The following is a 13370-nucleotide window of genomic DNA, read 5'->3' as shown; positions in this document are numbered from 1 at the left end:
GAGAAACTAAAATTGCAGGTTTGCAAAATGATTAAGTTGCGTTGATATTAACTGATCCTACTTAACTTCTTCGAAACTGGGATAACCAGCATTGCGCGTTGCAAAGAAGTAGAAAGAAATAACGGCATCGATTTATGACATACGCGTTTGACTTCTGCCACTTTCCAAATAAATATAAACCGTTAATTAACCACGCGCTACCGAGAAAAAAAATAACTAGAAATGCGCGCTATTGTAGCATAAAACGCGTGCCCACGCTGTACCTATTTATAAGTACTTTCTATTACATTCTCTTTCGTATTGTTGGCTCGCGCCAATTACAGGTTTCGATAATATGGGATCTCATGTAGCAATACCCGTACATACAGGGTAGAATTGTAACAGGGACTTCACCTCAAACAATACAAATTAAATCTTTCTCGACAAAAATAGTTTCACTTTGGTGCGTTAATAAATTAAAAATTTTATTAATAAAGTTGTAATTAATATAAATAGAAAATTGTATCCTTTTATATTATAAATCAAATAAATTTCTTTCTAAAATTAATTTGGGGCATAATTACAAATTCTTTAATACTGAAAAGTATATGAATACATGTGCTAAAGTAAAAAATTTTTACTTAAAAAAAATAGGAAGATTTCTACGCAATTTAATTTATAAATATTTATAAATTATAAATTACATTTATAAGTACAGTATAAATATATCATAATTATATTTATTAAAAGACTATTTAAATTCGAAATGCAAATCTTTAATTTAGTTAAAAAATAATTTAAAATATTCCAATAGAACAAGAAGTTTAAACTAATTTAAAAATTGAGAAATTTGTGATTTGCTAAGGTAATTATGTATATAAAATCTCGAGGAAATTTTTATTCCGCATTTGTTTTTGCGGGACACTCTGTACAATAAATGCGCATTGTGTTAATAGTTAGTGCATGCATATACAGTAAGCGCGGTTATTTTGTACCGTTACGATGTTGTAAATATGTAACAACTGTGTCCTAGAATATATGAGTCGAGCCGATCATTGTGGCGTCGTTATATGATAAGTTCGAATAATCTTATACGCGTTATACGCTTATAACGTGAACTTAATTTCAATGTCTTCCGTCATAAATATTTAAAAAAAACAAACATGTATTATCAGACTATTCGCTCATCATTTCAGAGGGCTATTGTTAAACTTCCTTAACGATATATAAATACGAAAAAAGATTTTTTGTAAATTTTACGATTAATATTTGTCAAATAAATGTATTATTCACATTCACATTATTTATTGTTCATTTCAGTGAACCTTCCAATTTATAATTTAATATTCAACATAAAATTAAGTCACATTTTATAATAAAAGATGACAGTATATAATTTTTTACATTTTTTAATTCGCCTTGCGACATATAAATCTCTCTCATCTTTGTGTCATATTTTATAAATGAAAAATGTCTGATTCAATCTTATTTTATGTTTTCTATAGATATTTTCGGATTCTAAACAAAATAGCTAAATCAATTCGACAATAAACGTCGATGTCAAGTTCAAATAATATACTGATTTCTATTACTTACGTGATTGACAAACATTTAACATTCAATTAATTAAAAAAATAATTAAAACTCTAAAATTAAAGATTAACAAAATTAATAAGCAATCGATCTACACATATATGATACGCGTGATTATTTTTTTTTGTTCCCTTGATGTTCTTTAATTCATAAAAGTAAAAATTTAGGAAGGCTTCGAAGGCGAAGAGAACGAAACGGGTGGTCGTCGACGACAGACGCTGCGCCTGTTGCTTGGCACCGTTTCTAGTCGGCCGCGGCGTGCGCTGCAGCGATTGCGGCGTTAGGTCCTGTAGGAAGGCCTGTTCGCGTTGGGACACGTCCGACAATGCCTGGCACTGCATATTCTGCCATCAACAAAGGTTTCCGCAATAATATACATATTCATTCTCCCCACTATATTATTTATTTTCGAATGGCATCCTCCATCCGTTCGATAAACGAACCATATAATCTTTCTCGAGGCCTCTTTAGAGTCCCTGTCATTAAGTTACCTATAGCATCTAAGTTCATCGTCAATTGTTTTATAATAAAAGTCGCATTTGAAAGAAACGGTTTGTAATTTCGCAGATCGTGGTTGAAGAGGAATGACAAGTGGTTCGAAAACTTCGGCGGTTTGGCGAATGAGGAGGAAGAGCTTGACTTTTTCGGCAACGCCAAGTCACGCGTCCACATTGCAGGTAAGGAACGCGCAAAGAAATAGCGAAGCTCTTGCAACATTATTCAATCAAAATATTTCCGAGGCTCGCGACAAGCAATACGGCGAGGCGTCGGAACAAGTGTTCCGGAACGTTCGGCGTATGCTTTCTTTTTTTTTTTGCGATTTTGCACACGCCATTCCATGCCCCGATCGTCCGACGAACATCCGTTCGTCCTTGTTCCAAGACAGAAAAGTCACGTAACGGAAGGAGGACTCGAACAGTAAGAACGGCACGAAAAGTTTCTCACGGTGATGCTCACTGTACGTTGCGCGCCGCGTGATCCGCCACGTGAATCGTATCAACGCGCTCGATCGGGAAAGAGCGCGAGCGATCTAACGGAGAGTCGTACGGTCCAGGATTTAGAAAGCGACTTTTCTTCGTCCCCGGCGACGACGGACGAGTTGCGTGATTCGTGGCGACGGCGATGACGGTGACAACACCAAATTTCAAGTGGTTCCGCGATACCGCGGAGCTACGAAGTGCAAGTATGTGACATTTAAATTAAACATGGAAGAAAAGATTTTATAATCGTACGGACGTGACATTCGCGATTTTATAATCTCGCAAACGTGTGAACTCAATGTTAATGCAAGTTTCGACTTTGACGCGTACGTTCGGCAATCGCATTCCTCAACTGTTGACATTTGCTCTCAGCTGATTCTAATCTTTAATAAGAAAGCGCGGCAAATAGAATAAAATTTTGAATAAAATCTCCGCTTCGAATATCGAGAGAGTGAAAAGTTTTCAAAAATGCTATAAATCAGGTTGTTTACTCGAATATTATGAAAAAAATTTTCTGAGAATTCCCGGGTTTTCCAGAAATTTTATTCAAAATATCAGGTAAGATAAGATAATTTTTAATATAATTTTCAAATTAATATATTTTATTATACCTTTAATATTCTCCTCAATTATATACAATCCAAAAAAAATTTTTAATTTTACATATTAAAAATAAAATTTGGAAAAATATTAAAAATAAATAATATAAACTAAATATGATATATAACGATCTGCTCGTAATATCCACAATCTTCTCCAAAAGTACAGAATTTGAAAGATAATAAAATACATAATATCAATTTAGAACAATGTATTGTCTTCTATTGTTAATAATTTTTAAGACTAAACTTTGTAAATCGCATGAAGATGTATATGCTATATTTATTGTCAATAGATTTTACATTATTAAGAAAAATGATCAAAGAAACAATTTTGAAAAGAGAAGCAGAATTTAAATTTAAAAATAAAATTCTAAAGATTTCTCTGAGCATTAATAGAATCCCATTAAAAGTCTTGATTTTCAAGGATAAAAAATAAATTTCCTGAAAAATTTCAATTTTTATTAAAAATCCTATAAATTTTCCAGGACATGCGGCCGCAATCTCGAACGTGGAACAAGCTCAAGAGGATCGGAAAGAGAGGCGCATGGTGCACGCGGTCCGAAATTTTGTCGAGAAAATAGTCGATGGTCTCGTTGAGAACGTAGATACCACGCCGATCGATCGACTTTACGAGGACTCCGAATGTAAGCAAACTATTGCATGGTAAACTCGGGAATGATAAACAGTTTTTTAAAATGCAAAAAACATTTTTTATTTTTATTATTTTTTAATAGCAATTGGTATGTTACTTCACTAAAGCACGTAACTTTCGACAGAAAGAAAATACTTGATAAAAATTTTATATTTCAAAATATTGAAACACAAATATTGGCTCTCTTTCGTAATTCTTAAGGAAAAAAATGTCAATCCGTAGTATTATAGGACAGTTGGCCATACATATTTTATGTATTTAACATTTATAAAATAATAAAAAAATTATAATTTTTACATATTTAGTTCTATTGTCACATATTTAATTTTAAAGATTTTTAATAATAAGTATTCATATAAGTTTAGCATCTATTTAACTCATTGTCAGTGGTAAAAAATATTTATGATATATAAAATTTAAAATATTATGTGCGCAACTTAATTCTCACGCACATAAATTAAATAAATATCGATTGTCTTTGAAAATAATTAGAAGAACACATTATTTAGCAATTATTGAATAAATATAGCTATTGGCCATCTTCTCCATATGGTCATCATATCCTAATTTACCCTAATAGCAATTGACATCATTGCGATGGTATGAAATTGTAATCAAAATTTTAATTAACGTTCATTAATTCAGACGACAGGTTTCTGGAGGAACATCGCCCGCCATTGGTCACCGCTCTGACTCAATTGGCTACCTGCCTGGAAGCGTCCCTTACGAGTAAGTATCGTATTTGTAAGCTTCATCTAATTCACCTCGATCAGTGTTTCTCTCATTACTTCCTTCTTCTATTCTTAAAATTTTTCCATTTTTAAGATCTCACTTTCTCGTTTTTGTTTCTATTTATTACCTGGCTTAGAGATATATTCTTGATTTATTATTAACTTTTAAGTAGCCGCAGTAATCCAGACAGTTTTCTTAAATATATTCCATAATTTTAGATTAGCAATAGACCTCATCAATTTATCATTATTGAAATTAAATTTCTTTATCTTAATATAAATTAATGTAAACTATATAACGTATAATGTACACTAATAAACTACCTACATACTTAATGTCTGATTTCGCAATATTTCGAAGCCTTGTAGGAAATGTATAACTATGTTCTGCGACCTGTATATTTCTACATGCATTTGTATTCCGACCTCGCCGATACGCGTTAATTATTGTCTTTGGTGTGCTTGTTCCACGTTCGTACTGCAGAGAAAATATTTCGATGAGTCTCGAGCAATTTCAGCTTCTCGCACCATATTTATACATAAAGTATGCGTTCATATACGGTGTGCCATTCGGGATGCAACCAAGATTACGCAATTCTAGACTTCATAATTTTTATATTGTCGTAAACACATACAAATCATCATTGCATTATTATAACTTAATATTGGCATTATTTAATTGCATATATTGTTATTACTGACAAGCTCACAGATATAGGCACATTTTTTGAGGCTGCAAAAATCCTCACATTCAGTGCCTTCATGATCTTTCAATTAAAAAAACATTAAGCACAATGTTTAATTAGATAATTTGAAAAAACTGAGATTTAAACAATTATCATTACTCGGTGATTTTTATTGCTTGAGAATTGACTCGATGTTTAAATTGATCCAAAAGTAGCAACTATTAAATTAAAAAAAAATGGGGACGTCCTCGCAGATAAGTCTTGAAATCGACACCCGGTATATCTTGCCACGGTGACGTACATCGGTTATTAACTGTCGCTCGCGATAATGCCTTCCCAACGAAGACAATACGCGCCGCTCCGCTCCACCGGTCGTCGTTCTCCAGGCACTTTTAACATTATATCTGCGTTCGCGACATCTTGACGGCGCGCGATTACGTAAAAGACACTACCGGCGCTCGTAATTATCGTAGCGTCCTCACTTGACTTGTCCCGCGCAATTTTGCCTTCCCACGGCGAACCGATCCCGTAAAACGCGAAAACGGAGACAGCCTGTCCGTTTGTAGCGAAAGTGGCTGCGAATTCGTTATCGATGAGCGCCCGAAAACCGCTCAAATCTCGAATAAGAAAATTTCTCTTTCACTCTCGAATGTGAGGAAAAAAATTTCCGTCTTTTTGAAAATATTTTTTTATTCAAATAAAAATCCTCGATTTTATTAATTCAATATGTTACGTGCGTCGTAAACGCGATGAAAGTATATAATTAAATCGATTTTGTTACGTGTGATAGTAAGGGATATGTAACACGAATAATATTGGATATTAAAATGACAAATCGCATTTAGAAATTAGAAATTTGCGGAAGAGTTTATTGCATAACGCAGTCAAATGTCACAATAATAGAAAAAATAATATTTCCTTCGAGGTAACATTATCAACGTAATTCTTGATATTTTGCTCACTTGTTTACAACTTGTTATTATTAAAATAATCGATAATCCGTATCTAACCATGTTTTTTTTTTAAGAAAAAAATTTTACCTCTTATATCTAAAAAAATTTTGAGAAGCTATGATATGTGTGCACGTAGTTCAGTGAGAACTCGATAGATTGTGCACACTGTACCGCGACGTGTCACAGCAACTGTTCTACATAATCTCGCAAACAATATCACCCAATATTTCTCTCTTTCAAAAAATATAATTCTTTTATCTATATAAAAGAATTCCTTTATCTATATAAAAAAATATATCCCCCGACCGGGAGAGACGGGGAGAGACGGGGAGTGACGGGGAGAGACGGGGAGAAACGGGGAGAGACGGGGAGAGACGGGGAGAGACCGGGAGACGGGTAGAGACGGGGAGAGACCGAGAAAGACCGGGAGAGACGGGAAGAGACCGGGAGAGACGGGGAGAGACCGAGAAAGACGGGGAGAGACCGGGAGAGACGGGGAGTGACGGGGAGAGACCGGGAGAGACCGGGAGAGACGGGGAGAGACGGGGAGAGACGGGAGAGACCGGGAGAGACGGGGAGAGACGGGGAGAGACGGGGAGAGACGGGGAGAGACGGGGAGAGACGAGTAGAGACGGGGAGAGACCGGGAGAGACGGGGAGAGACCGGAAGAGACGGGGAGAGACCGGGAGAGACAGGGAGAGACGGGGAGAGACCGGGAGAAGCGAAGAATGTTTCTATTGTGTTTAAATTAAGGTAATAAGAAAAATGAAGATGGCTGTTATTTTATTGGAAAAAAGGAACTTATTTAAAACAGTCTTTTGAATGGATTTCTAAATCCATGGCAGCTTTTAGAAAAAAATAATAAAATATTGATTCATAAAATTAATCAATAATAAATTAAATACATACACTCTAATTCAAAATGCTTAATTTTAAAAAATGGGTATTTAAAAAAAATTCGGTTTTTTTAATTGAAAATTATTTCAAAGTTTTAATAAAATAAGATTTATATTACATTATAATAAAAATACAAAACAATAAATAGAAAGAAAATTAATTGAATACAGTGCTAAAGACAATAAATAAATAAAGTAAGTTAGAAGTACGTGAATAAATGAATATTAGATTTATTAAAGCTAGATAAATGCTTATTCAAAAATAAAATAAAAAGAGCAACAGTAAAGCAAGGCTCTTGAAAGTTAAACAACGAAAGCAAAGAAAATTTGAAAAAAACGTAGCATAAGAATAGAGAGCCACAGCAACGCGTGGCAGGACATAGCTAGTATCCAATATTTTTTTTATACAATGCAATTAATTTTGTGACAATAAAAGACTGACATACATAATTTATTTTAATCAAAATGACCCAATTTTTTAGTAAATGTAAATCAATTTGTAGATATTTATAAAATTATAAAATCTAGTTTTTATTTTGTTAACAAATATATCTTTTTGATAAAATTTTATATTAGGAAGGTTTTACATTTACATATGAACACTTAATTATATGTTGGCTAAGAACACTGTTCCGTTGCTTTCACGAATCTTAATTCCAGTTCGAAAGGCTTTAAATCGAACGTGACTATGCAAAAAAAACTTTCTGACAAAAGTCTACCTTGTCGTAATTATATTCTGATAGCGACCAGTCATGATGAAAATGTTAATATGGATACTTGAAGGAAAGAAAAACCGAATGACTCAAAAGTTAGATCAAGGAACTATGATTGTCGTTTAGCAACAAATTCTTGGTAACAAAAGTTAAAATTTCAACTTTGATAAAAGCTTTGATTGCCAAAAAATTTTTTATTAAAAAATTAATTGCCACGTATAATCATTAAGAAAAAATATTTTGATTATACTAACAAGAATCACGTTTATGACAGAATGTATTTTAATAAACCGTTCAGAATTATCTTCGAAGTTCCAAGTTAAGTCGCCGAAGTCGAAGTTTCAACTTTCGCCATTGGAAATTCGGTGTTAAATGGCAATCAACAGCTTTCAAGTCTACTTTTGAGTCGTTCGATTTTTCCATTCCTCAGCTCTTCACACTAACATGTCATTATCAGCAACTCGTTCGTTGCCAGAGCAATACAGGTATGATTTACATCACATGCTTACAACAAATTTCCGAAAAAAAATCTTTTTTGCCGCTGCTTATGGCAAAAAAATATGTAACATTATATAATATTTCAAGATTAAAAAATGCACGCCTGATTTATCACAGGTAATGATTATGTTTTGAACCTATATAAAATTCTATGAAAGCAACAAAATTATTTCATTTTTTACAAACTTTCTTATTACATAGGGTATCTTGAGTCCTAAATTTCGGGGCACTTTGTATATATAAATGAATTTAAAAAGAATAGATACTTGCTGAGATTCCCAGAATTTAATTCATTATAAATTCATTATAAAACACGAAATTTTTAGATTTTTATTTAATTTTAGTAAGTTAAAATAATTTATGTGAAACAATTCGATTACAAGAACGATAATGTATAATAGAAAATGTAAACGAATCATGGTGAATCTCGGAACATTATGTTTTTTTCTCCGACGTATGAATCATCGCAATTCCTTATTCGAAGGATAGATTTTTGATTAGTCGATTCGTTCAGTCGAAGGAAGCCATGAAGGAAACGGCGAATAATTGCAATGTTCCTAGAATGATAATCGCCAAGTCGACATGCCTAAAGAATATAGAAATAGCACGTCAACAAAGCTAACTACACATCGTTTACTCATAACTGTCATGAAATGTTTTATGATAAGTTATTTTATGAAAATTATTCAACTATTTAACATATATAATATGTAAATAAAAATCTTATCAAATGCAATTTATATTGAGCTTTAAATATATATTATATGTATCTAATTATATTACATCACAACTATTATGAAATGTTTCATGTTTTATGATAAGTAATTTTATGAAAATTCATGAAAGTATTTAACATATTATATGTAAACAAAAATTTTATCAAATACAATTTATATTGAGAAAGAGACTAGCTTTAAATATATTATATATATGTAATTATATTACATATAACGAAACATTGCTGTTACAATTTTATTTGTTGGTCTTAGAGCACTGTTTGCGGCGTAAATCCGATAGATAAAGCCATAGGAAAATTTAGATATACAAAGTAAAAGTACCCAGGCAAGCGTTCACGAATAAGGGAAACGAGTTCCGCGACTCTTCCGCGAATCGAAGTGACATTTACGCAGTTACGATCGACTAATCGTGCCGGTTAACCGGCGTCGCGGAATTTACGGAATTAAAATCGCTAATTTCGACTGTCGTAACGAAAACGACTCCAACCTGCTCCGCGCTTCGGATCTTGAAGCGATACGAGATCGAGTCTCGCGTAATCCGAGCGACTTTTGCATCTTGTCGCGCGATCGAGTGACTCTCTTTTTTGGTTCCACTTGAAAGAGAGCTGAAAAGGACACCATTTGCATGACCGACCCGCGTGTGCACGCATGATAACACAGTAACACACCTTAGACAAGACCACATAACATGGTTAGTGCAAACGGCGATATCGCTTCAACACATCGCTCCAATTCTCTGAGCAAGTCGTGTGGCTTCGCAAAAACTTAAGCTGATACGAAAGAGTTGACGCGATTGAGGTCTATCTTCTCCTACTTGTGTTAAGCTTCTGCGGTAGTAATCAATTTATTGTAATTTTTCATCGTTAAAGCTTCGTGAAACGAAGGTAAATGCAAATAATCAACATATTGGACGAAACTTCCATTAAAACTTTACATTCTTTAGAATATAGAAAAGTGATATATGATAATATTTTATTACGAAGTATAAGAGAGCATTCGTTAATCATTTTCACATAAATTCTTAATCCTGAAAGACTGCTAATTTTAAAATTACGCTAGAACCAGAAAAAACTGTGATAAATAATTTGATTAGAAACTTAACAAGTAGTCGCGTGCTTTTATAGTTCTGTTTCAATCTATTAAGCATAAACGCGCATATTAGACAATCTTGTTTGTATCGTTAGAAAGATAAAAGTCATAATACTCTCGGAGAACAATAAATCTTCATCCGATGCTCCGGTGTTCCGGGGATAAGCATCGGTGTAACAAATTCAATTTGAACAGACAGCGGGAAAATTACAGATTGCCACGGGCCTAATTTCGCGGCTTAAGTGACTCCGATTAAGCGGCGCGGGCGTGCGCGAATGCGGGCCACCGTGGTCCCACAAAGCGGGACCCAATCCGGCGGCGTGCGATTATCGTGATAGACGCGCGTTCTCTCGCAAAAGCGACCAGACTCCCCACTATGAGGAAGCCATAGGTCGTACACATCGTGCACAGGTGGACGAGGACGAGCGGCGACGACGACGGCGACGGCGAGACGTGCGTGTCTCAGTCGCGAACGAGCGAGCGGTGCGAGAGCGCGCGTGTGAAAATCCGCGCGATGCGCGATTAAAGGACGACCGCGAGATAAAAGGTGAAGACGCGATGACGGAAGGAAACAAGGGGTACGCGAAATGTGAGGAATGTGCCGCGAAAGGAAACGTGAGAAGGGAACCGGCGAGACGTCCTTAACAGACGCGTGACAGGAGATCTTTAACCTCGGATGATTACGGCCGTTTAGTTTTGCTCATGACGGATCGGTATAAACAGCGGTATAAACATCGGTGACGTGTTGAATCGATGGCACGAGTCCTAAGAAATAAGTGAACTGACAGAGATTGACAGGAGTCTATTGCGTGAAATTAAATTTCTAATCTCGGGAAGAGCGAGAGCACTTTGACATCCTTTCCATTCCTTATAACTTTTCTGTAATAAAAGAGAAAGAGAAAGAGAGAGAGAGAGAGGAAGAGGAAAAGAGAGATACAAAATATAATTAAAACGGCGTCAAATTCAAATTTTACTATGCAGATTTTAATAAATTTTCTACAAATCCATCGATTTGTAAATAGGACCAAAAAATTGAAGCATTAAACAATTAAGGACACTCTTTAATCTTTTCATTAATTCAAAAATCTAATTTAATTAATTATAAAGTTTTAATTTGGTTTAATTTAACTTACAATTAGAGGTATTTACAAATTTATCAAAGGTCTCAGAAGTAGCCATATAATTTCATAGAATGGATTTCTGTCACTTCATTTTCATACTGTCATCTATTTCATCAAGTTAGATAAAAATGTAGAAAAATGAAAATGTCTAATTTACACGCTGTCTAATTTACAGTCGCATAATTATATCGCATCATACGCGCAAAAAAATCGGGACAAGTTGATCTTTCTTTGAGAGACAAGTCGCGATCGAAAAACGTGTGCGCTCAAAGAGCTCTCTCGTTATACTAAAATATCAAGGCTAGTGTTAATTACGGTACCGCGATAAGAGACGATATCGGCCGCGGAAGCAAAAGAGACGTGCAGATCTTTTCACGTTCGAGAAATCGATTTGAAGACCTTGAAGTCTGGACATTCACTGACACTTTTAATCTCGCCTCGCAATCAATTATTCTGATAAATGACTGTTTTTATACCATAAAGACAAAAAAATCCTCGCACTTACATGTTCGAAATATATACACAGATCAGGTTTAATCAAGATCAGATTTAAATAAGAGTATATAATTTACTATCTACACACAAACTCATTCGGCCTGATTACTTTCATCGACTAGTCCAGCTTTACTTTTGATGTTTCAAACAAATGTAATTTTTAACGCGTAAGAATCTGATTATTCGAGGGGCAAAGAAAAAAATTATTTCTTCAATTTATGTCGCTTAATATGAAACCCCTACATAGTATTTGAAAATATAAATTTTGTTTATTATTCCGAGAATCCACCCGAGCGAGACATATCGCTAATGGAGCGATAAATCGCGTTATTTAGCACGAGACGTCGTTTTTTACTTCGGTTATAATGCATTGTCTTTTAATCCCGCCTCACGATTATGATCGCGTCATTATTTTTTATCCTTTTATTGACAAAGAGTATTCTGTTAAAAAAATTGTTAGAAATTTTCCATTTGCCAATCCTTACTTGCAATTACGTTTTTCTAGAAGATTTTCTAGAAGAACATTTTTTTATTCGATATACCACTCGTTTAATTAATAAAAAAAAAGTTAAAAGTTAAATATTTTGTTCTTGTTCCTTATACCTAAATAACGAAAAAGTCTAGCGAACGCAATTTCCAGTAAGTGCTATCATACAGAACGAAAGGATTCTCGCGTGTCGAAAAAAAAAGAGGACGATCTTATTGAGCTCTCGTTATCGTCACGCGTGACGCTCTTTTATCAACTGCATGACACAACTGAACAAACGAGATACTTTTAAACCAAGAAATGAAATCATGACGATTTTGACCGAGCTTTTTTAACGTTGTTCATCAAAATAATCTTTATGCAAACTATGTAAAAATGTCAAAATATCAGAATTAATCGATTTACGAGCGTTTCACTCGTCACATATATTTTCGAAAGATTGCGACGATGCCCCACCCACCGATTCGTAATGTAAACTATGTACACCTGTATAAAAATATTTCACGGGTGTCTATTTTACTTCCTCGTTCACTTAGAGCGTTTGTCTCCAAAGTCCTGAAATATTTAATGTGGGAAATCAAAACAGTTTGCAATCCATTACAAAATGTGAAAATGTTTATTCGAAATCCATCGAGAAATCTATGATTAACAGTTAAGTGGAAATTGGACTGGACACGCGGTAGTTAAACGACGCAGTAGGTAATTGCCAACTTTCTAAGTAATTTCAATATTCTCTTATCGAGTATTTGACGTAAAAAACGTAATTTATTTCTAATATCACACGGAACATTGAAATTAATATAGCCGTAAAATAAATCGAGCAATCGAAAAGATGGAACAAGCTAAGGTTATTACGTAATCCTTCCGTGCGTAATACTTAGGTGCGTCTAATTGACACACAAAATAAACCGAATCATGCATGCGGGGAACATCAGAAAACGAAATATGCTCGATCATGATGTTGTATAATTCAATTGTGTCACCTTTAGAAAAAAATTTTTTTAGAAAGAGCAGAAGCTTCATTGTTTTAACATTTGCTATGTAAATGATGTAAATGAAAGCACAAAAACTACTCGTTCGAAAAAAAAGCTAACGTCATTGCGCGCGTGCACAAAAATTCTACGACATTAGACGAAGACGTGATGCTACGTAAAAATT

The 13370-nt window shown here is 34.3% G+C and overlaps 2 protein-coding genes across 11 annotated transcripts in view; one reads left to right on the top strand and one right to left on the bottom strand.

The window, feature by feature from the left end:
• Nucleotides 1–13370, bottom strand: part of LOC105836241 (uncharacterized MFS-type transporter C09D4.1) — a 56936-nt gene that overhangs the window by 24726 nt on the left and 18840 nt on the right. The window lies entirely within an intron of this gene.
• LOC105834785 overlaps nt 1–13370 on the top strand; it is a 39062-nt gene that overhangs the window by 8913 nt on the left and 16779 nt on the right. For 5 of the 8 annotated variants that reach the window (XM_036282803.1, XM_036282802.1, XM_036282799.1 and 2 more), the window contains exons 2-5: nt 1740–1931; nt 2140–2249; nt 3640–3798; nt 4452–4535. In XM_036282803.1, the coding sequence (XP_036138696.1) occupies nt 1740–1931; nt 2140–2249; nt 3640–3798; nt 4452–4535 (545 nt within the window). Of the gene's footprint in view, nt 1–1739; nt 1932–2139; nt 2250–3639; nt 3799–4451; nt 4536–9223; nt 10835–13370 lie in introns of those variants that run through there. The other 3 variants (XM_036282815.1, XM_036282816.1, XM_036282808.1) reach the window with 3 other exon arrangements.

Source organism: Monomorium pharaonis, chromosome 1 (genome assembly GCF_013373865.1).
Source record: "Monomorium pharaonis isolate MP-MQ-018 chromosome 1, ASM1337386v2, whole genome shotgun sequence".
Taxonomy (NCBI): domain Eukaryota; kingdom Metazoa; phylum Arthropoda; class Insecta; order Hymenoptera; family Formicidae; genus Monomorium; species Monomorium pharaonis.
Note: the sequence above shows the minus strand (reverse complement) of the source record. Positions and strands in the feature narration are given on the sequence as shown.